The sequence below is a fragment of the Gymnodraco acuticeps genome, unplaced genomic scaffold (genome assembly GCF_902827175.1).
Source record: "Gymnodraco acuticeps unplaced genomic scaffold, fGymAcu1.1, whole genome shotgun sequence".
NCBI classification, from domain to species: domain Eukaryota; kingdom Metazoa; phylum Chordata; class Actinopteri; order Perciformes; family Bathydraconidae; genus Gymnodraco; species Gymnodraco acuticeps.
Window position 1 is genome coordinate 359,310 of NW_022992289.1, and position 25,584 is coordinate 384,893.

Here is a 25,584-nt window from a genome sequence, read left to right on the forward strand (position 1 = left end):
ACTTTTACTTATTTTTCCCTGGAACTTTTGTTCACTTTAATTTATGTCATCGATGATTGTTGATTTAATAAAGACACTCAAATAAACAGTTACCTCAGTGCTTAAGTCACTACTTGTTTCAAATGACAACATAGCATTATTGTTTCCTTAAAAACTGAAACAATTAGAAAATCAATCAAATAATTATTTAAGAAACTGTTTGGATATTTGTTGCAAAACATGTTGCGCTTCTCAAATGGAAGGATTTGCCAATTGTTCTCAGCTTTATTTCATTGTAAATTGCATATCTTTGGGTTGATCTAATCTATAATGAACAAAGCTTGTTGATTTAATGCATTGTTTCAGTATTTAGGATTATGTCCCTCCACTTGACATTTTATTATGCAACTCCACACACTCACCCTTTCCCAAAAACCACACACACACACACACACACACACACACACACACACACACACACACACACACACACACACACACACACACACACACACACACACACACACACACACACACACACACACACACACACACACACACACACACACACACACACACACACACACCACACACACACACACACACACACACACACACACACACACACACACACACACACAGTACATCACTTCAGGGGACATTACATTGACTTGCATGCATTTCCTGGAGACTTATCCTAACCTTAACCATAACCAACACATGCCTAACCCTAACCCTTAACCTTACCCTAACCAAGTCTTCACCCTAAAATGAATGATTCCCCTCATGGGGACCTCCAATTTGTCCCCATAAGGGAGGCGTGTCCCCACACGTAACTGTGTAAACAGATTTAGGTCCCCACAAGTATAGTAATGCTAGACCACACACACAAAATTGAGACACATGTAGGAAGTATTTTAAGCACATGATGAAAGTTTAAACACATAAGTGCAAACATGACTTAAAAAAACCATTAATTGACGTATTGATCCTTAACACACCTCATTTCCCAGAGAGTGACCATCTGCTCTTTTACCAGTTAAACGGCTTACATAACCCGGTGACTGAACATCAATTAACGCGTCTAAAATGAACCACATTGTACTAAACACTTACCCCATTTCCCCGCTGAAGCCTATGCAGAAAGCACAACCTGAGTTTTTTTTTTTTTAACAACCGGAGATGTAAAATCATTTAATATTTCACATTTACAACCTAGAGTATTTTAGGTTTTCAGAATCCTACAGCAAAAATGTGATAAGTCCCTTCCTGTCTGACATTTCTTTGAACATTTTTAGATCAGGAGGTATCCAGGGAATGGAGGGAAGCACACAGTAACCTTGTAGAAAATGCGGGCACACATTCTGACCTCACAAATTTCTCTAAGCGGTTAAATCAACAAGCACAAAGTTTACAACCAGGTCGGCTGCGTGAGTTACCGTCACAGTCGCAGAGATCGGCCCGTCTGGGCTGCTACTTGTCTTGATCTACTGAAAATGTACACTTAACTGCTGAAAATTGAGCTTTTATTTATCTTTGCACACTCAATGGAGCTATTCATTGACATTTGACTTGGCTCCGACTTCTCCCTAGCTGGAGCTCTACGGTAAGTGAACCTTCAGGTTTTCTCTGTGCTCTGATACGGACCAATGAAAACTAACAAAAGTCAATAAATGTTATGGAGGGCTATCATCTTTGAGAAAAAAACACTTACATATGATGTGATTAGGTTTCAAGTATGCACGAATGCTTGATATGCATGATGGTCCAATCGTCAATATAACACCATAATAAAACACTTTATCATCATACTTTATCATTATCTTTAGTTGTTTTCTTTTCAAACATATTAGATGGGGAACTTTTACAACTTAAGTTTCTAGTGGGAATGATCATAATCTTTACTTTTTGGACAAACTCACTGCAACATTTCTTTCCACACCCACTTAATTTTATCTAGCATTAAATTAGCTCCAAACCTGCCCAAGTTGGTAGCCCAGAGCCTGCTGCTAACATTATTCATCTGTTCAGTTACAAATCTAAAGAAGGCCTTGTGTATCTTTACAGATAATCTATTCGTATCTGCATGACTCTGCTCCCACTGTTACCCTGCAGATACTTGACCGCAGTCTTCCTGACCATTTGCCTTCGCTGTATGACTCACCATCTGAGGATTTTTACACAAGGAATGAAAATAAACTGCCGTTGTTTTCAGACATCAGATTACTGAAAACCTCCACATCTAGTCTGAATCAGGCTTTTGTCTCTCCCATCAAAAGCTGTTATTACAGCCAAACAAAGCCTAAACACATGAGAGCAAGGCAGTCTTAAATGTGAAGTTAAAGCCAATTGATTTCAAAGTTTGAGCATGAAAACATAAATGATAGAAGATAAGGAGATGTGGTGCCTGGCCAGAGAAAGCACTGGGTGATAACAGAGGAATTTAAGCAGCACTGAAGAACATAAAGTATACCCAAGTATACCCACCACTGTGCAGAGTTTAACAGCTTTCAGAAATGTATAAATGAGTAGTTGATAGATCCTTAAAAACAAAGGTAAATAATAATAAGACAATAACTTCTGAGGCAGCTTTTAGTCCATTTAAGTCTATTCGAAGATAAGACGTTTGTTTGTTTATTAGCTAAATACTCACTAGCCATACTAGCTAACTAACTGACACTAGAAGCTAGTGCTAACTCATTTATCAGAGCCATGTGGTGTTACTAACAAATAAAGAAGTACCAAACATTAAGCTTACAGTATAATGGTAAATATTATAGCTACAGTATTATTTCAAAATAGAAGCACAAGTAGGAAAGAAGCCTACTGAAATGTGCTAACGTCAACTAAGCTAACATTAGCTAGCATAAGCTAGTTGTCATAAGAGAAATAGTTTACATGAGGCTGTTTTATTGTATAGTATTTTAGTATAAAGTATAGCATAGCAACATAAGTGTATTAAATTGAGCAAGAGGACGATTATTATGTTTTTGATTAAACTTGTCATTTGACACATTAATATTTATTTAGGCTACAGTTAGGTGTTCATTTTTATATTTCAGACGACTAACGCATAACTGAAATGTGAAACAATTAGTCCTTTAGAAAACATTTACTTACATCCGTGACTCTTCTTCGTGTATCTCTTGTCCTTCATCCTGAATGTTGGTTTCACACGGCTGAATTTTTAATGAATTATCTTTCCTTTTGTTTACCTCTGGAAACTTGGTTTGCCATGTTGGTCAACAGACTGAACTAATTGATTGATTGATTGATTGATTGATTGATTGATTGAAAAGTTTATTAACAGCTTGTATATTGGGTACAGTACAGCTCAAAACATACAATTGTTAAGGGGATGCAGACCAGAGAAAGACTTTCGTCTTGTTTACATCAGGGTCCCCCATTTCCAATTCATCATGAACTAACATGGTCACTACAAATTATCCACTGTTTTTATCATTAAAAATATGTCTTATTTGTACCTGTTTTAAGCAGACTTGTTTTGCTTTTAAAAGAACACAGCTTTTTGGTAAAACAATAACACAATAACAGCTAAGTTGCTATTGTTGACACATTATGATATTTTAACTATATTAACTACACCTGAACCAAATGACGGGGGTTTTCGGTGGATTTAAAGCATTATTTTAAGACCAAAACCTCTTCTCTAAAGTATCATGAAGGTGCCAAATGCTGCCAATTCTCCAAAACATGCCCCAAAACTGCCAAAGTGAATAACAAGATATGCGTCAGCAGTATAATTGATGTATTATTAGGTAAACTTTTATTTACTGTTGAGTACATTTCAAGCATACATGTGATTTTTTCCAGAGCATCACAACGTGTGTAACAAGAACATTAGAGAGCAGTCATTCTTTTTAAAGATGTGCTTGTTGTCTGTCTTGTTTTAAAACGTGTATCACAAATCCCTTGTCTTTAACTGTAAACCAAATCTTCCTATGCGTACAAATGAAGAACCTAAACCTCAACCGGTTCTCACTTAATCTCCACCAAATGGTTTTAGTCTTAATTGGAATCAATGGACCAACAAAATGATGGATTATATGATATTTAAGAGTTTTCTTATGGTTCTCAAATTACACTTTTAACAATCTGTGGAAAAAACACGTTTTTATAAAATGGAAAATATTGGTGACATTAAAAATATGAACACAGAGAAGAGGATTCATTTTCTTGTGTCACTTTCTGCATGATTAAGACCAAATGTTTTTTCATATCTATTTTGTCTTTTAAGTCCCAATTGAAACCGACAGCATCATGATTCCAGTAGTGTTCCCATCATCTGCATAACACCTCCAACCTCAGTTTGCTCCAGTGCTTTAATCTGCTTCAACCAGCTCTACTCAACACATCCCTCTGTAAAAGTCTCACCACGAGTTTGAATTCAGATCAGACATTTGGGAAATGGCATGCTCATAATCGTGTTCTCCTTCGAAACTATTCCAGTAAACACGTAAACAGCATCCTGTTTGATCAGCTAAACTGTAGCTGTGTGTGTGTGTGTGTGTGTGTGTGTGTGTGTGTGTGTGTGTGTGTGTGTGTGTGTGTGTGTGTGTGTGTGTGTGTGTGTGTGTGTGTGTGTGTGTGTGTGTGTGTGTGTGTGTGTGTGTGTGTGTGTGTGTGTGTGTGTGTGTGTGTGTGTGTGTGTGTGTGTGTGTGTGTGTGTGTGTGTGTGGTAAATGAGACTGTGTACACATACAGCCCAGCAGTACTGTGCTTTTCAAAAGAGGTGCTGTCAGATGGCCAACAGGGAAACAGACTAGGTAACGTCAGCAGACAAGTCTTTCACTATAGGACATGAGAAAAGAGCGGGTGTGTGCATGCATATATTGCACTACAGAACATATACAGTAAGGGAGATGTTTGGAGTCGGATAACATCTGCTGTGCTGCAGTGTGTTTCCTCTCTGTTTATTCAGCAATGAGAAGCCAAAAAATCTTTTTTTTTAAATTCAGTTTTGTCCCTCTAGTCTAATGCATGACATTACACCCGGAAAAATGAGACTTAACATTTATCTCAGCCACAAGTGTTACAAATAAGAATGGAACAAGGAATAGCTGACAGGTTGATGGTTATTGATTATTGATGGAAATCTAAACAATTCCTTTTTAAATAAGATGAGATTTTTGATTGTCAAGCAGAAACAAGAAAGAGAAGTAAGCTGCTTTTATCTCCTAACCTGTTCCTGAATACTTTCCATTTTTTCCACTTTACATTTCCTTCATCCTGTCAGTTCTTCTGTGCACAGCTGCAGTGAATGACAAGCTCTCATTTGCACTTTGAAAAAACATCAAATATTAAAAGGTATGTTTACGATAAAAGGGAAAGGCAATTCTTTCCTCCCTCACAACCACATTATTAATTCATACTGTTAAAACGACTTTCCACGAATTAATGGAGACAATGCATGGCCTCACGATTGCTTTTGGAAATAAAAGGGGCCGTCGGGCTGTCAAGTGATGCATTATGGCGGCTCTGAGTGGGTCTTATCTATAGAAAGCATGCTGTTAGCTTTAAAAGTACCTCAGCTCCATAAGTCTTACACAGACACCACAGTGGGACCTCAGTGGCAGTTAGACGCTAATCATGTTTCACTTGTGGCCTACCACAGAATCACAGCTTAAAACACAAAGTAAACTGCATTTAATAGAGTCTGCAAGGTGCCATCATGCCTCCAGCCACACATTCTAAATCAGTGTTTTGATTGTGTGTCTCTAAATCAGTGAAATTAGGAATATCTCAGACTTCTACCCTCTGTTTAAAGCTGCTAAAAGTCACTTCTAAATCCAAATAAGCTGCCAAGTGAGTCATCTTCAAAATCTGCAGTGAATCAAACAAAACTTTGACTAACAAAGCAACAATAACTTCATCTGTGTAGAGTGCTTAGTAAACAAACCAAGAACTCACTGATTGAATCTCAAAATGTGGAAACATGACATAGCTCTAACACTGTCAAGGCAAGTTTAAAGTGAATAAACAGTACATTCATTTACTGGATATACTGTCAGCAGCTAAACAATCGATTCAAAGACAATTGATTCGTTATTAGGGAGGTTATTCAAACTCAGAAACCACACAAAAAAACTGCAGAAATTAATATCTAATGTTATTTAGATATAAATAACACAGTCTAACGGCAAGTTGATGCCTTGTTTGACCCACATGGAAACCTGATAGTGAGGAATAGTTTCTGTTCTTATTCTTATTATAGCAAAGTGGTTTGTGATTTGATTATTTCTGCATTTCAAACTTTGGTTAGAGAAAAAAGATGCACTTAATATGTCTGTATTTTAATATCCTACATTTCTAGAACACACAAACTGAGACATGGACGCTGTGCAGAGAGCATGGAGGTTGTTTCTGCAGTGACTGGACACTGTGTTGTCGGCTGTGTTTCCTTTACCAAATCCAATCAAATGTGACAGCCAGGTAGAGAGTGTTGCTGGTACACCTCTCTTTTAATGTTCTTAATTGTAAGATAATGTGTGATATCTATTGCTTTTGTTTTGTCACAGTTTTAAAGCACACAGCAGTGACGATATTAACTGTGACCTCCAGCATCATGAGGTCAATCACACATCATTATAAAAGCCTATTCAATGTTCACACAATCATTCATTTGATTTCTGCTCTTCAGTTTTTACATGCTCATATACTTCAGGTGTGTACCATTGTAGCTCAGAATTAGAATTAATGTGACAGATTATTTCAAAAAGTGCCAAAAAGTAGAGAATTTGCCACAAAAAACAGTCATAAGGTTAAAAAATAAGCTACATCCTTCCTTCAATGTTAATTAATTACTCTAAAAGGATAAGATCCGATAAAGTATAAGAGGTATTCATTAACCTGGCACATTAAGAGCATTATTGGCCAATTTAGGATGCGTAAAAAGTGTGAATAAAGGGGAAAACACTCACCAGCAACAAGACACAGAGGCAGCAGCAGCCTGAAGACCAGCCCGCACACCATCTCAGAAGCCATGGTTCGGTGTTGAATCCAGGTAAAAGTAGCCGGGAAATGTCTCTTTTTTTAAGGTTTCTCTTTCATCCCAAACTCCTGCACTCTGTCAAACCCCAGCTGACATCAAACTGGCACTCCTGCACACATCACTTTCCCCCGGTGACACCTGGACTCCGCTGGTTATTCCACAGTGAGAGATTGCACATTTACAGAGGTTCCCCACAGCAGGCATGTCACTGATAGGTAATGTCACCATGATATAGTTTTTAGTTTATCAGACGCGTTGCAAAGTCATGTTGCACAAAACTGAGCAGCGGGCTCAGGTGCGCAAACAGAGAAATACCGGAGAAAAGGAACCAAGAAGTCCTGAAATCCAATTAACCGGATTTTTGTATACCTTAAAACCACATTAAAGAGAAAGTTAACAATATATTAAAAAGTCTGGTAACTCTTCGTCAGTGAAGCGTGACAGAAACACGAAATATAACCGGATAATGCACCCTTCCCTTTTCTGCCCCCTTGGTGAAATTTGACTTTCTGACTTCTGGTGTGGATTGTGTTCACCAACAGGAGGCTACAGGACGAGTTTGTGATTGGCAGCTGCTTCAGCCAATCAGAAGGCTGCTTCTAGGAACCGGTCCAGCCCACTAGGATAATTGGAAGCAAGAGGTGGGACGGGGAGATGGATAGAAATACCACAAGTATTAAAAGATAACGTGTCCAAAATCCACAGCTTCTTTTATTTCACAAAACTATTTCCCTATAGTTCATTATTTAATCTGCATACTTAGGTGTATACACATTGTACAACCACGATAACCTCCAAGAAGGTTTTATAAATGTTACTAGCCTTATAAGTGATTATCCCCTCAGGTCTGTCCAGCTGTTCATTCATAAGAAACAACGACACCTACTGGATCTGCACAAAGCAGCACATCCACTTCAATGTAATCCTTGTTACCACAACACACGGCCTGTCAGATTTCTCCTTGAAGGAAGGAAAATAAAATAGTTTTAACAAAGACGTTTTCAGTTCAGAGCATTGTAGCAAAAACATCTTCTCTGATTTCTAATCTAACAATATGCTGAGTAAACAGACATCTATTGTGACTCAAACTTCAACTCCAGAACACTCGGATATATTTCCACAATGTCCAAAATGTTGGGGACATTTAAGGAGATTTGCATCATTGTGGTCGTTGTTTTTTGGATAACGTGCACAAGTTTAATCCCTCTGACCGCTGCTGAAGTTTCCTTGAGCAATAACCTTTCTCTTTGTAAAAAGCAACCCAATGTTTTTATTTACATTGTTTTAATTCTTTTTTTATTTGGTTTTTCAGGTAATTTAAAGAAAATAAAGAGAATTATATGCAAAAATGCACATATTTAGTGAGAAAATTATGAAAAAATGTTGTCATGAAGTACATTTCTATGAATCTCTTCATTAGAATAACATTACAGATGTTTGTAGTTACTACATAACAGTTTTGATGTTTGATGACAATGTTTTACTGCTTTCTTTGGAACATAAATTACAATTAAAATGTACAAACAAAATAATAAAAAATGAGCATTGAACACAAAATACTGTAACAAGGGAACATATATATATATATATATATATAGTTAAATGACTGTAACTAGTTTTTGCATTATTTTCCAGATATCAAATCACGTAACTAATGTTTATTTATCACAGCTGTTTACATTCAAGCACAAACCAAGGAGCTGACCTTGTGTAACTCCTTCTTTACTATAGAGGAGGAGCCAAGTTTAAAGTATTTACTACATATGATAAAAACAAATCGATCGTGTATGCGTATGTTTAATGACTTTATTGACAAGGAAATTATTCATGCTGTTTCCTCTGTGTCTTCTGGAGTGCATTAGGCAGGAGGAAAACAATGTATATGATAGGAGACGTCAGGACTGAGCCAAACGACCCTCTGTGTGGAAAACACTTAAAGCTGCAGAGGTCCTGCTTTGGGTTGAGATGAATCACCGTTTGGCGTGGTCACCAAAATGGATTTAGTTTATTAAAAAAATTAAATAAACAGCTGAATTCTTCTGAGGGAAAAGCTGACTTTAAGAGATCATCAACATGCTCGCTTTCTGCCCTGCAGCCTCACTTTCCCCTGGAAATACAGAGGCTCTGCTGCAGCCGTCCACGAGGCCCTGAACTGCAGCCAGCCATGATCAATAGCCAACCTCAAAACATGGCAGCGCTTGATTTGTTTCTGCTGTTTGAAGTCGGGCCCTGCTGATCTAATCCCTCAGATGGATGGGAATCTTAAGTAGTATTTGCCTTTGATCCATTATTCATCCAATTCTTGAGAGGTCGTCATTGACAAATCGGCAAAATGTACAAACCAGTTTCACAGAGAACACAGGGAAGGTTCAGGTCAGATGTTCCCGACTAACCTGCCTCACACTGTATCAGCAACAGGAATGATTTGTGTTGTACAGCAGTAACAGACCCCTGTTCTTTACTGCATGTCGTTTTGTGTACCTTTGGTCTTAATTATTCTGTTGCTGCTCAACACCTCAATATCTCATAGGGAATAATAGAGGTAAATCTTATCAATAATATATCAATCAATCAATCAATGTTTATTTATATAGCCCAATATCACAAATGTTACATTTGTCTCAGTGGTCTTCACAGTTTGTACAGAATATCAGTATGACAATACGACACCCTCTGTCCTTAGACCCTCACATCGTACAAGGAAAAACTTCCGAAGAAAACCCACAGTTTAAAAGGAAAAATGGGAGAAACCTCAGGGAGAGCAACAGAGGAGGGATCCCTCTCCCAGGACGGACAGACGTGCAATAGATGCCGTTATCTTATCTTATCTTAACATAACGTACCTTAAAGTATTGCCTACTTTGTAGTTATTGTAGTTAAAGGTTCAACATTACAATCCCCGGTGCATAAATCTTTAAATAAATGGTTTTCCAAATGTATTTTGGTAAAAGTTCACTTGCCTCGCATTTGCTTTTTAAATGTATTTACCTGGTTATGGAACGTACCATTTTGAGTGTAAAATTAATTTTGCTTCCTTTTGAGATTTGTCTCCTTTTGTGTATATTTCTTTGTGATGCTGCCTTTCTTGGCCAGGTGTCCCTTGGAAAAGAGATTCTTAATCTCAGTCAGAGTCTCACAGAGAAAAATGTGCTCAATGTGATGTTCACAGTCACAAGGGTTTCATTTATAGATGTCTTTATACTTTTGACTATAGTGTGCATCCTTGGGTAATATTTACAGCAGAAATTATGTATGCTTCATGAAATTAGAGTCATTATTTGCTTAAATATTGCAAGGAATAATCTTTTAGATTTAAGGAAACAGTTAACAAAGCATCTCAAAAGTCAGTCTATGTATTCACAACATCACACAATCCTCAGCAGCAGATTGAGATCCTTTCTGTCTATCACAGAAACCCTGCCAACATAAAATATTCATTACTTTTGTGAAAATCTTTCTAAACGCTGAGTTTATAGTAAATTCACTGGAGATCCCACACTGCCAGTCTGCAGCAGCTTCTGCCAAGAAGAAAACAGAAGTGCAAATGAGATTATCGTGCAGATTGCTTCAATATTGATCCGTGAGTGAAATCCACACTGTGCGTTTGTTCAATATTTACATGGATGCACTTTCCATGCACTCTAAAGGTGCCTCTGCTTTAAGTGGGCTTTTTAGTGTCCTCTGTGGTAGCTGCGGCTGCAGATCGTCTCTTCTGGAATTTAGACAGACATTTAGTGTATATCTCTGAATGGAAACTCCCAGATTTCAATTTAGAAGAAATGTGATTAAACCTCCTGTTCAGTATTGTTGGAGATGAGATCATGTCAACTATACATACTTAACATACAAATACATGGGATCAGGGTGTAAAACAGGCAGGTTTAATACTTTTTGTATAAGTTTGACTTTATTTTCTCCTGCCATCCTTTTATACTAAATGATTTCATTAGCATGCTTAACTTATAATTGCAATGCCAACATGCTGATGTTTTGCGTGCCTTTGAAAATTAGCACTAAAAGTACATCTGGGCTGACAGTAAGGCTGAGGGTAATGAGTTAACGAGGCAACTCCATTTATTTGTCAGGTATTGTCTTTAAAAAGTACTCAGGAAATGTAAATCTCGGCCTCATGATGGCGTTCAATAAAAAGTCAGGGGATCTCAAAAGAGAAAACAATCAATGCTGAGGGAGACATGAATGAGTGTGCACAATTTGACCAAAAAACATCGATAGTGTACTGACATTTCACTCAAATCTACAAGTTAAACTCATGTCAAAATCACAAGGATTCATCTTCTGGGAACCGTTATTGTATCTAAAAAATCAATTGACAATCAATGAAGTAGTTGTTGTGATTTCAGTCTGGACTACATTAGTGAAATGACCACCATTCGCAACCCATCTCATGATGCTTGCACGGCTAAAAAGGTATAAACTAAGATGTGTCCTTGATAAAGGGATCAATAAACAGGTTTGAATTTATCCTGAGGGGCGCATACATGTCTTTGATAAATGTCGTAAATATATATATCGTAATATCGTAATCCTTACCATTGTAGTTGAGATATTCCTCTCAAAATCACACTTTAAGCTAATTGTGGCACGTGAGGAAGAATCGGGGAATCACCAATGTCACCAGGATTCACCATCTGCGGATATTCCATAGAGCCAGGTTTTTAAATATTTTTCTGTGATGTGCTGGTGACGCTAAAAGTCAGGGGATCGACAAAGTCAGTGGGATTCATCCTATGGGAACCATGAATACCATAAAATAACTATTTATCCAGTAGTTGTTGAGATATTTCAGTCTAGAATGAAAGCCATCTGTAAATCCAGGCTGCTTACTGAAGAAACTCGAGCTTTAGCTATCGCTATTCATTTGTAATACAAAATAGCTTAGACCTGGTTTCTTACGGCAGCACAATCATTTGAGTTCTGTTCATTTGTCCTGCATCTCTTAAAGATACAGCCTTTACTATACATCTGTAATTGATGCTCTTTGTGAGAATGGTTTAAAGAAGTATAATGGCATGCATTATCCAAAGGTCTGTTAATGGTGTCATCGCCTCGGCATTAGCTGGCAGGAAGATACTCATGTTAATGCATACATCCAGGATGTAGGCCTCGTCAGAAAGAACTGATATGTTGACAGATGCTCTTGTATTACCTCTGGGATGTTTGTAACATCACATTACAGCCTGAAAGAGTTACAGCACTCAGATTTAAAGAGCAGCCTTATGTTGTGAGGCCATGTATTATTGAGGACTGTTTGTGCGTCTGAAGAAGTGCCAAAGTGGGGAAAAGTTCGGCATTCAACGCAGCGGCGATGATCTCAGAGGTCAAAGGTCGTCGGGACTTCATTCCTCTGGTCCTGCAGCAGACAACAGTCTCTGTGTGTCGCAATACAATGGACGTCTCAAGAGGAGTCGGCGGTGTCTGCTCTCAGAGAAAACACAGAGAAAATGACTTAAAGATGAGGACGTTTCAGTGTTTTTCTGATTAAGATTACGTTTATTACCCAAAATAATTATATTCCTAAATGATTAACTTGAAATATTCTCAATTGTATGTTATAATATGTTTTCAAGTTCAATGTAAAGGGTCACATTTGATCTGATGTTTTATCTATCATGTTGAATCAATGTGAATCAATTAAAGATGACCTGTTATGTCTTGGGGTTTCCCCTTTCCTGTAGTCTGTTATAAAGGTTTCGGTGCATGTAAATGGTCTGCAAAGGCTAAAATCCAATATTTTTCCCTCCAGAAGGAGTTTCTCTCCCACACAGTCCCCCCTGCCTGAAACTCCTTTGTTTATTTCCATAACATAGTGACATCACTATGTCACACTTGCGCTTCTATTGGCTAGCGTTCCAACCATAGACTGGTTCCAACACATTGTACGAGATAGGCTAAGGGGCGGGACATCTCCAAGTGGTTGACCAATCACAACAGAGCCGGCCAGCTAACCAATCAGAGCAGACTGGGCTCTGGTTTCAGACAGAGGGTGAAAAGAGGTGCTGCAGCACAGGCAGTATGAGAAGAATAAAGAGCTTTTTGAACATTAAAGCATGGAGACATGTCACAGCAGAGAAACAAAATGTAAATATGAATCTGAAGATGGTTATAATAGGGTTAGTATTTAAATAACTTGAAAATGGCGTTTCCTTGTACTCATTCACATGTGCATACCTTGCGTTCTGAATCTAATTAAATGAAGTTTACTCGATCTGTTTAGTTTCAGTTTAGACTAAGCATGTTTAAACCTTCCATTTCATATATTTTAGTTACAAAAATATTATTTCATGTCGATGAGGACCAAGAAAGTATTCATCCAGTCAGAGGTTGAGGTCGACTTGTCAGCCCAGAATTATAGCTGTTTACTTGTGTTTTTTAATAGCAGGAGGTTTGTTTGCGAATGGTTTCATGAGCTTTGAGTGGAGACTAATAAATGATTTGAGGTGAGCGACTCCTTCTGGGAAAACACAACCTCCCCATCCTCACTGTCACATACATCATCATTTCCAGATGTTCAGAGTCATGGTTCAATGTTTGCTCTGTGATGAAGTGCTGTTTATATTTTTCCCGGTACCTACTTTACTTCTGCAACTTGTACTGCCGTTGAAGGAGGCTGCGTGATTTCATACATTTCAAAATGACCTAAAACATCTCTATATTTAAAAACAAATCAATGGCAGACTAAGAGCCAGTTGTTAAATCGTTTGGGGTCCTGCTTTGAATGTGCCAAATGTTAATGTACTCACTTCCCAGAAATATTGCATGTACTACTACAGAGATATTATCATTATGGTTGTTTGCATCGTATTACTTTTTTAGAGCCCATCTTCCACCTTTGACACCGACATTAACGCATGAACATACTTTCCTCTTACGACTCAGCAGATTTGATATGAACTGCTAAGCATCATCATCCCAACCTGAAGATGGATGTCACAACAAGAATAACTGGTGAGTGATTTATCTCTACTCCTGCTGGGGGTTCATTAGGTAGCTAATGCACATCTAATCTGATTCTAGTGTAATCATTAAAAGCACAAACAATAGTGCTTCCCAGTCACAAAAACAAACCTTGATTGAAGTTGAGCCTCATCCTGTGATTTCATAACCTTGTTAGGAGCTGCATATGAAAACCAAACCAATCATCAGTCCCTGCATTAGTCCTAATGTGATTGTAACTGAGTATGTTATTTAAAGTTTCCTGCTGACGCTGCTAAACCTGCACTGCTGTAACACCTGTTTTTATTGACACATATAGACATTGATCACTGTGGTGAAAAGCAAAAGAGATGTGTTGTATGAAACAGAAGTAAAGAACACATTAGTAATTAACTACTTTTGAAAATACAAATATAAAAATGCACATAATAAAGCTATGGATTATTATTTAGTTGATTGTCTCGTTTGATTGTTTAAAATGTTGGTGAGCAACAAAGTAGACTTTTATATATGTGTATGCATCTAAACAATATTTCATAAAATAATCGACAAAACAAACATCCCAAAAACTATTTTAATTTCATTTGGTATAATAAAGGACTACTACTGTTGTTTTTGTTTTATTAAAATAACATTTCAATGTACAAATACTTCAGCCATGTACTTACCCAACTCATAAGGGATAATTCAAACCACAAATTACAAAAGGCAGGCCTATGAATGCTTGTTCAAAGATTTCATTGTAACATTTGCCATTGTAATCCCTTGGGTTAGTATTAAAAAGGTAAATTAAGTGTAACTGTTGTTGTTTTACATTTATTTATGAAAAAATTACCATATAGGCTATAATCAACAGCTTTAATATCAATGTAATAATCATAGGTAATAAATAATACATGTAAGCCTATCGTGTTTGCGATCAATTCAACTGCCTGTGGGACGCTGTTGTCATGATAACATGAGCCGACAGGGGGCGCTGGCTGCGCGTGTGACAGAGGAAATCCAACATGGCGTCTTCAATAACAAACATACCGCTGCTGCTTTGTTTATCTTCGTTTTCCATGCAAATCATCTCCTCAAGACTAATATCTGAACCGTGTTACAAACCCATCAGAGACGAGACTCCAGACTCTGTAAAGTAAGTGGAGAAATGATGTTCGTGTTGCTCTGACAGGGCACAGTTTAGGGATTTTGATTTGTTGTTGTGAGTAAACAAACGGAAATCTTCGTACGTTTTCTACAAAAAGGCTATGTTTGTGTTAAAGTTAATATACAAAGTGGTACAATTTAACTTAAACATCCACTCTCATTCAGGTACTGTTTTAAGTAACGTTACAGTTTTGAAAGGTAGGCTTAATCCAACATAAAACATCAACAACACGTTAATCCACTAATACATAACGGTATGCTATGCTATGGTATACCAAGCAGAATATACTGTTATTAATATGAGCTCCACATTTAACTAGCTGCACAATCCGTGATGCTCGCATATCAATCACGTAATTTAATGGTATTTTATCATTCTAAAATGGGCCATCATGCATAATGTTTGTTTGTTTGTAGCCTTTATTTAACCAGGTGAAAATCCCATTGAGATCAACGATCTCTTTTTCAAGGGAGACCTGCAGCACATTGGTTACACATAATGAATTATTTAGGTAATTACAATGTTCTTTACATTTTAAACTGAATATCTTTACACTGTAGGATTACTACTTTTACTTAAGTGAACTATCTGACAACTTCTACTGCTCTGCTATATTGTCTTGTTCATGTATTTTTGCAATATTATTTTGTATGTCTCCCTTGATAATCACCATTTTAATGGTCATATGGTTAACCTGACCAAGTTTAGGTTTTACATATAGAAATTATTTACAGCAAAATGTGAAATGATAAACATTTTACACAAATATGACATGTGAAGATATTACATGCTTGTAGCCTACTATATTCTTATAAATCATAACATGGTATTAATCTTGGAAATATATCCCTTCAAATGAACAATCAACTGGCCGACATATTGAAAAGCTATCATAGGGTTTGAATAGAGATATATTGATTGTTGCCCATTCCTGCATGGCTTGCAGAGTAATTATTATTATAATGGGAAGAGCATTGCCTGATTAACTGTCATTGCACCAAATTAGAGGCAACAATTTGTCAATGAAAGCATGCCAATTTCTGTAGAAATGTTATTACTTTATTTTGGGGTTTTATGACAGTGATCATTACAACTTGATTTCTTATGGTACATTCATCTAAATGTACAAATTAGAACTGTGACTTTTTCTGATATAATGTGTTTCTATATTCTATCCACTACTTTTGTATGACTTACCCTTTTTACATGTTTAAGGACAAAGGCCCGGCCACATGAGTATGTGAAAGTGTCGGACCTTCCTCCGTCCTGGGACTGGAGGAACATCGAGGGGAAGAACTATGTGAGCACCACCCGAAACCAGCACATCCCCCAGTACTGCGGCTCCTGCTGGGCCATGGGGGCCACCAGCGCACTGGCCGGTAACCAAGGGGGGGGGGGGTGGATAGAAGATGGGATTAATGTAAAATATATTTTAGACAGACAGACATTCATATATTTAGTACGATTATTTGCCACGATTTAAAAAAGGTCATTGTATAGTCTCTAAGGCTTACTTGAATTTCTAAAAAAACTGGGCGATGTGCTTTTAAATTTAAAGCTCTAGCCTACAAAACAACCTGTCCAGTTCACTTGGATCCTTTCTAAATCTTGAAAGCATCTTATCTTAAAGGTGGGGTATGTCATTTTGGAGAAACCAGCTCGAGTGCGCTAGAATTTAAAAGTACACAACTGGAAAAATTCTGCCTCTTCCTTCAGACTTCCTTACAGAGCCCCTCCTCCAACACACACGAACGCGCACATGACCAATGAGGGCACGAGATAAGTTTGTGCACAGATGGAAGGCTGACAGGCAGGTAGGCCATCCAGTTATTTTAGCCGGGCCGGCTCAGATGATTGGTTGTGCTTTTTACAGCGCCACGGCTTCCACAGATTAAATGTTTAACGTATTTATTGTCAAAGCAAAGTGTTTCTGAAATAAATTACATACCCCACCTTTAAGAGATGGAAATAGTGTATACCTAATACAGGGGCATGTAAATGTATGTAAATAACTTTGTATTTCTATGTGTAGAGTAGGTTAGACCTAGAAGAGCTTTTGTGTGTGCAAATGTGTTTGTGAAGCTGACAATTGAGCGGCCCGACCAAGCAAGGAGGCAGAGGCAGAACGTCCAAAATACAACCCGGTGTGGGCATTTATTACAGCATGAACACAATGACACACACAGCCTTAATCCTGCTGTTGTTTCCTTGAGCACAGCACAGCCTGCAGCCACAAGGATCTCACACACACTACCTGCCTCTCTAACAGCAAAACCCCAGAGCCTAAATGCCCAACCCAATCAACCCAACAGGACACAGGTGAGGGGGGAGGAGACAACACAGGGCACCAGGTGCACACAATCAACGACAGACATGGGGAAAGGGAACACTTTTCAACAACAAAAACTAAACAACCCGTAACGGAGGCCGAGATCTATGAGCCCAGAGATCACCTCCGTGACAGTGTTGTTTTGTTTCATGTACTGAATTTCCCCCTTTGGAAACAAGATGGTTGATCTCAATGAATACCTGTCATCCTTAGTTGTGCTATAGTCAGCAACATGCAGTCTGACAAGATAAAACTGTATTTTCTTCAAAATTGTTTTCCCATTTCAACATTTGTATTGTTATTGTTTTGTCCAAGACCGCATCAACATCAAACGAGGAGGGGTGTGGCCGTCGGCCTACCTGTCGGTGCAGAACGTGATCGACTGCGGTCGGGCGGGCTCCTGTCACGGAGGAGATCACCTGAGAGTCTACGCCTACGCACACAGGAATGGCATCCCTGATGAAACCTGCAACAACTACCAAGCCAAAGACCAAAGTATAAAAATAAATAATTTCTATCTTTTAATGGATCTGATCACCCTGCATACTGTTTCCACTATTTGGCCAAAAGTATGTCGACAACCTGGTGCAGGGCTATCCTTTTTCATTTGTTTGTGCTTGACCTCTTAGTTTCATTGAGGGAAATCTTAATTTTAAAGCTTTTTTATAATAGTCAAATATTGGTGTAATGGTTTGGAGTCCACTTATTTTTGGCAATTTTTTGTGTAAAAAGTTTAAAGAAGTGTTATTATATTGTAAACTGATATCATCAGGTTGGTTGTAGTGTTTTAAAATGTATTTCTATTTGTCATTTTTAGGAACAGATGATGGCAGGTTTGTCATTTTGTAAAAAAAAACATTATTTGGTCAATTTAAACAATATCATAGGTCTCCAGTTGTTCCTTAAAGCAGCTGTTTTGAGTCTCAAACAAAACAAATTAACAATATCATAGAGGGTGTCTTTAAATCCTATTTCTGAGTCTGAAAATCCAACATATTTCATTTATTGTGTTATAAAATTGAGAAAAAATAAGGAAATCTCCATATATTAATTAAAATAATTTGTTATTATCTCTTAAATCATATTAAATTATCTGATTTGTTTCAGAGTGTGAGCAGTTTAACCAGTGTGGCACCTGCTCCTTTGAGTCGTGTGCTGTGGTGAAGAACTACACTTTGTGGAAAGTTGGCGACTACGGAGAAGTTTCTGGAAGAGACAAGATAAAAGCTGAGATTTACACCAACGGGCCCATCAGGTAGAGTAAGTCTTCCTCCCCCAGTTCCTTTTGACACCTCCAGCAGATCTGTTGGATCAAACTTTTGGAAATGTATGGAAATTATAGGATTGCGACTTAAAAAGCTTAAAATAAGATGAGAAATCTGAGTTTATATATCCAAATAAAACTTATATACATATTATATCAATAAAAGACCTTGAAGGAGAAACTGCTTTAGTGAAGCTGTGACTGCAGATTCATTGCAGAAAACTGTGTTCGTGGAATTTGGCACTGAAAGTTCTCACAGTTACAAGGACGCTTTGTGTTCCTGCTTGAACAGCCGAAAGCACTTTGAAAGAAATGTGAAAATCTATTCGACTCCTTTTTTAACCCAAGTCTCTTTTCACATTTTTATTTATTAACATTTAAAACGTTTTCCAATTTGAAATCGATAAAGAGTTTTTAATCTTATTGAAAAATAGTGTCAACAAAGGACTTTTTATATAAGGAAATAAAAAACATCAATTAAATCTTTTTAAACTGAATTTCCCCATGTGGGATTAACGAAGAGTCTTCCTCTTCTTCTTCTCAATTTGATGTTATGTTATAGCCTTAGTTTTTAAGCTTGTGTTCTTGTTCACCATTTTGTATCCCTAGTGTTTATTTACTTCATTCTATTGACTTTCATTTATTGATTTTTGTTGGGGAATCATTTGCCCTCCTTCGCCCTCTGACGCAGCTGACCAACCTTGAGCAACCGTTATCTCCCATAAGGAGGGGCTGCCCTAGCATATTGTTGATGCGGCCAGTTTATGACCGGGCAACTCTCTGTCAGAGATAGTTATTGTTGTGGGACACATCCTTCTCGGGGTGTAGATGACCTCGAGCCATAAGCGACAACACATGTGATTCAGTGTCCTCAGCTGTTTAGTCTATCTATTGAAGAATGTTGATTATTACACTCTGAACTAGTTCAAACCTGGAGCTACAGGAGGGTTCTTCAGAATTGATTGTGGCATCTCAACCGTGTGGTCAACTCGTGGCCCGTGACATGTCTTGTGAATTCTCCGGCCGAAGCTCCGAATAAACCGTCAGCGTTTGCCATCAAAGCTCCAGCTCTCCTCGTGTCTCTCTGAGTCCTGACTCCAATTTCTTCAGAAGTTTCCCCCACAATTTTAGCATTTCATTATTTTACTGTCATCCTTTTACAATATATTATTTCACTTTTTCTCTGTGAATCACAAAAGGCTGCATTGTCTTATTAAACTTGCTGCATACGTAGGTGAAGTCAGGTTTAACCCCTCTCCTTCTTTCCTTCAGTTGTGCCCTGATGGCCACCGCTGGCCTGGTGGAATATTCGGGAGGCATATTCTCAGAGTTTCACCCGCTGTCTCTGCCCAATCACATCATCTCTGTGGCTGGGTGGGGCGTGGCAGAGGACGGCACCGAGTACTGGATCGTCAGGAACTCCTGGGGAGAGTTCTGGGTTGGTCTCTTTCTCTCTTTGCACCACACCCTGCTCTCAGTCAGGAATGAATCACCTCTGCAGCTAAAACATGCACACCTAAATACTTTACTTGGAGGAGCCTGTGACGGAAGAATGTCATTGTCATAACTACACTGTAGCTATGTACATATGACAATAAAAGCCTTGAACCTTTACTAGTCATGGATTTACTCTATTATCCATTTTACTACTAGACAGTGTTTTTTCAGTACATGAAATTCATTGATTTGGGTTTTTGGCCTGCAGAATAACTAATGGATGCTTTGTTTTGTCTTCAGGGGGAACACGGCTGGGCGAGAATTGTCACCAGTTCCTTTAAAGGAGGAAAAGGAAATTTCTTCAACCTAGGTATCGAGAAACACTGTGCATATGGAGACCTTGTTGTAACATAAACATTACACTTTTAATTAAAATTAAATAGAAAGACTCTACTTAATGGCTTTGTTTTATTTTTTAAGTGACTCTTAACAATATTGGATTTTTTATTTTTTTTTACTTAGTTTTTATGCCTTAGGCTGGCCACAATAAAAGGCCACTCTGAAACGTGCAGTTTTGCTTTATTGGGGGGTCTGGGGGAGCCCGAAAACCAGTCAGTATCTGGTGTGACCAGTTGAGTAATTTCTTGCATTTAAATAGCTGTTTGGATGTGTTCCAGTCAGGATTTCGTCCAAACCACAGCACTGAGACTGCTCTTGTTAAGGTCTTCAATGACATCCACTTAAACACAGACAGTGGCAGAACTTCAGTGTTAGTATTATTAGATCTCAGTGCTGCGTTTGACACTGTTGACCACAACATATTACTCGACCGACTAGAAAACTGGGTGGGACTTTCGGAAACAGTTCTAAATTGGTTTGAATCCTACTTAAAGGACAGAAACAACTTTGTTTCTATAGGTAAATACACATCTGAGTTGACAAATATGACATGTGGGGTTCCTCAAGGCTCCATCTTGGGGCCTCTTCTCTTTAACATCTACATGCTATCACTGGCTCAGATAATGAAAAACAACAAAATAAGTTACCATAGCTATGCAGATGACACACACATTTACATAACCATTTCACGAGGAGACTATTCTCCAGTTAAAACACTGAGTAAGTGCATTAAACAAATCAATGACTGGATGTGTCAGAACTTTCTCCAATTAAACAAAGACAAAACTGAGGTAATGGTTTTTGGAGCCAAGGCAGAACGTATAAAAGTTAGCGCTGAGCTTCAGCCTGCAATGTTCAAAACAACAGATAAAGCCAGAAATCTAGGTGTAGTCATGGACTCTGACCTGAGTTTCAACAGTCACATTAAAACAGTTACTAAATCAGCCTACTATCACCTAAAGAACATATCTCGGATTAAAAGACTAATGTCACAGCAGGATTTGGAAAAACTTGTCCATGCTTTTATCTTCAGTAGACTGGACTACTGCAATGGTGTCTTCACAGGTCTCACTAAAAAATCTATTAGAAAGCTGCAGCTGATTCAGAACGCTGCTGCTCGAGTCCTCACTAACACTAAGAAAGTGGATCACTCCTGTTCTGAAGTCTTTACACTGGCTTCCTGTGTGTCAAAGAATAGATTTCAAAATACTGCTGCTGGTTTATAAAGCACTGAATGGTTTAGGCCCAAAATACATTTCTGACCTCCTGCTAAATTATGAACCATCCAGATCTCTCAGGTCTTCAGGGACTGGTCAGCTTTCTGTCCCCAGAGTCAGAACTAAACATGGAGAAGCAGTGTTCAGTTATTATGCTCCAAATATCTGGAACTAACTCCCAGAAACCTGCAGGTCCGCTGCAACTCTGACTACTTTTAAATCCAGGCTGAAGACTTATCTTTTTGTCGCTGCTTTTAATTGAAACTGAGCCGTTGTGTTCATCAGTAAAGTGGAACTTCTGTGTGAACTATTCATATCTTAATCTGCACTGTAATTTTTATACATGTACTTTTTATTCATGTATTTTTTCTTTTAATGTTTCTTTTATTATCTTTTACTGTTTTTAAATGCCTTTGTCTGAATGTCTTTCATTTTTGTAAAGCACCTTGAATTGCCTTGTGTTGAAAGGTGCTATATAAATAAACTTGCCTTGCCTTGCCTTGACCACCATTTGCCTCACGCAGTGCAACACATCTCCTTCGCATAGAGTTGATCCGGTTGTTGATTGTGGCCTGTGGAATGTTGGTCCACTCCTCTTCAATGGCTGTGCGAAGTTGCTGGATATTGGCAGGAACTGGAACACGCTGTCGTATACGCCGATCCAGAGCATCCCAAACATGCTCAATGGGTGACATGTCCGGTGAGTATGCTGGCCATGCAAGAACTGGGATGTTTTCAGCCTCCAGGAATTGTGTACAGATCCTTGCAACATGGGGCCGTGCATTATCATGCTGCAACATGAGGTGATGGTCGTGGATGAATGGCACAACAATGGGCCTCAGGATCTCGTCACGGTATCTCTGTGCATTCACAATGCCATCAATAAAATGCACCTGTGTTCGTCGTCCATAACATACGCCTGCCCATACCATAACCCCACCACCACCATGGGCCACTCGATTCACAACATTGACATCAGAAAACCGCTCACCCACACGATGCCACACACGCTGTCTGCCATCTGCCCTGAACAGTGAAAACCGGGATTCATCCGTGAAGAGAACACCTCTCCAACGTGCCAGACGCCATCGAATGTGAGCATTTGCCCACTCAAGTCAGTTTCGACGACGAACCGGAGTCAGGTCGAGACCCCGATGAGGACGACGAGCATGCAGATGAGCTTCCCTGAAACGGTTTCTGACAGTTTGTGCAGTAATTCTTTGGTTATGCAAACCGATTGTTGCAGCAGCTGTCCGAGTGGCTGGTCTCAGACGATCTTGGAGGTGAACATGCTGGATGTGGAGGTCCTGGGCTGGTGTGGTTACACGTGGTCTGCGGTTGTGAGGCCGGTTGGATGTACTGCCAAATTCTCTGAAACGCCTTTGGAGACGGCTTATGGTAGAGAAATGAACATTCAATTCACGGGCAACAGCTCTGGTGGACATTCCTGCTGTCAGCATGCCAATTGCACGCTCCCTCAAAACTTGCGACATCTGTGGCATTGTGCTGTGTGATAAAACTGAACATTTCAGAGTGGCCTTTTATTGTGGCCAGCCTAAGGCACACCTGTGCAATAATCATGCTGTCTAATCAGCATCCTGTGAGGTGGGATGGATTATCTCGGCAAAGGAGAAGTGCTCACTATCACAGATTTTTTCAGATTTGTGAACAATATTTGAGATAAATGGTTATTTTGTGTATATAGAAAATGTTTTAGATCTTTGAGTTCATCTCATGAAAAATGGTAGCAAAAACAAAAGTGTTGCATTTATATTTTTGTTCAGTGTACATACATGTTCACATTTTGGTCAACAGTTTTTCCATTTTCATTTAGCTGTATCTACATAGCCAACATAAGAGGAAAAAGTACAAAAAGAGATCAATACAAATAATAATAATAATATAGACATATGAAAAGATAAATACATACAAATAATAATAATAATAAAATAAAATATCAAAGGGCTGGGGGGGTGTCATCAACAATATTGGACATTTAAAGGAATAGTTCAACATTTTAACACGTACTTCAAATTGTTTTTTTATTGTAAACTATTTGTTTTACATCTGGGTTTTTGCCAAATATGCTCTTGGACAAGAGCAGTAACATCCTGGATCCTCAGCTGGTTGCCAGGCAACTGTTTTGCATGCAACTTCCAGTAAAACCACAACCTGTAATTTAAAAATCTTTGGGTCTTGTACTTACAAATTAGAGGCAATGTGTTAATAAGTAGGGACCTTCAGACAGAGCCAAGCTAGCTGTTCCTTACTGTTTCCAATCTGTATGCTAAGCTAACAGGCTGCTGGTTGTGGCAACATTTTAACCTTACAGACATGAGGTGACCTGCCTCTTGAAATGTTCATTTAAGTTTGAAATAACATATTCTCCGGGGTGTAAGAAATCAGAGAACAAACAATTGCATGTCCTTCGCTTCAGATCCAAAATGAAACGTTTCTAAAGGAAAGATTATTCCCTCACACGACAGGCAGCCTGAGTCACACATTTAAATTCAGCCGTGGTGAAACAGCGTTGGCAGGTCTCAGGAAAGGGGGGGGGGGGGGGGGGATCACAGCTACATTTTCTCTTTTGACCAGCGCTGCATAACATCTGCACGAACAGTTTCTAATGAGAGTGTCGAGCAGTCAGAGTAATTTAATATGAACACCTGACTCATGGAAATGTCGCATTCAGGTGTTACGTAAACGATAGCATTGCCTACACATATCACACCATTAAGGACTCCCGAGTTTTTTATTTGATAGACCTTCTTGTTAATTTCTCTTGTCATATGGATTTTTCTTTATTGCTCAAACATCATGGATCTTTACAGTACAAAACATATATTTTTTGTGGTATTCTAAACACACACACACACACACACACACACACACACACACACACACACAGAAAACACAACAGCACGACAGGTCACATGATCCTCCCCAGCAACCCACGACATAAGGCCTTTTTTCATTTCATTTTTTCAAATTACTGTCCAATAAACCCCTCCATTAATGAATCTGAGGCAGCTACCCCACATTTGAGTGAATTTCCACTCTGATGTTTCAGTTTGAGGCTTTAATCACCCAGAGTTTGATTCAGTCCTCATATTAAGGCATTCTTCCATATTATAATCCTGGCTGCATTAATGAAGCCTGAGAGAACCAACCCACACTGAGCCAGCTGGGAGAACAGATGTATCTTAAAGAAGGAATAAAGTGGCTAATCCGACTACTATGTTTAATTGTATTGATCACAACTTTTATTTCTCAACATAAAAATCTAGAAACGATCTCCCCACAATAACAAGAATACACTTATCATGTGTGTTACTTGATTTAAAAAAAAGTATTACTAACGGTTTGTTAAGGGGCAGGTGAGTTGTTGTTTTTGGCAACTAATCCAAGGACAATAAAAGTACTGTATCCTAGAGAAGTTAGATATAGCCTGATGTGTTTTTACTCTGTGCCATAGTGCTCCAGTTAATCCAAAAACACATCAATATGTATTAATCCACAACTGAAATTAGTCCACTATTAAGTATTATAACATAACATTTTCTATAGTGCCCGGCTGTTTTAATGTTTTTTGTTTGTGTGTGTGGGTTGCACTTAGCCTTGTAATTAACAAACTCTCACAGTTAGTTTTTTAAGTGTAAACAACCTTTTAACTCCTGACTAAAAGCTCTAAATGACGATTCAAATGAGTTTTTACTTTGGGAATTAAATAAATGTGGAGAAATAACTGAATACTAGCCTAACAAACTGACTTCAGCCAAATAATTCTGCCATTTGTATCTAGATTTTGAGCTTCCCTTAGGGTAACGACCCCCTATAAAGCTC

The 25,584-nt window shown here is 38.4% G+C and overlaps 2 protein-coding genes across 7 annotated transcripts in view; one reads left to right on the plus strand and one right to left on the minus strand.

The window, feature by feature from the left end:
* Window positions 1–7,497, minus strand: part of LOC117540860 (piezo-type mechanosensitive ion channel component 2) — a 111,831-nt gene extending 104,334 nt beyond the window's left edge. For 5 of the 6 annotated variants that reach the window (XM_034207762.1, XM_034207764.1, XM_034207763.1 and 2 more), the window contains exon 1: window positions 6,921–7,497. In XM_034207762.1, coding sequence (XP_034063653.1) covers window positions 6,921–6,984 — 64 coding nt within the window. In that variant the 5' untranslated portion in view covers window positions 6,985–7,497. Of the gene's footprint in view, window positions 1–3,099; window positions 3,229–6,920 lie in introns of those variants that run through there. The other variant, XM_034207761.1, reaches the window with a different exon arrangement.
* A 7,447-nt stretch (window positions 7,498–14,944) lies between these two features.
* Window positions 14,945–20,583, plus strand: LOC117540833 (cathepsin Z). The gene is made up of 6 exons (XM_034207703.1): window positions 14,945–15,083; window positions 16,311–16,474; window positions 17,740–17,919; window positions 18,532–18,679; window positions 19,961–20,126; window positions 20,426–20,583. Exons 1-6 carry the CDS (start codon window positions 14,953–14,955, stop codon window positions 20,537–20,539), a joined length of 903 nt encoding a protein of 300 aa, XP_034063594.1. The 5' UTR covers window positions 14,945–14,952; the 3' UTR covers window positions 20,540–20,583.
* The last annotated feature ends 5,001 nt before the right edge of the window (window positions 20,584–25,584 follow it).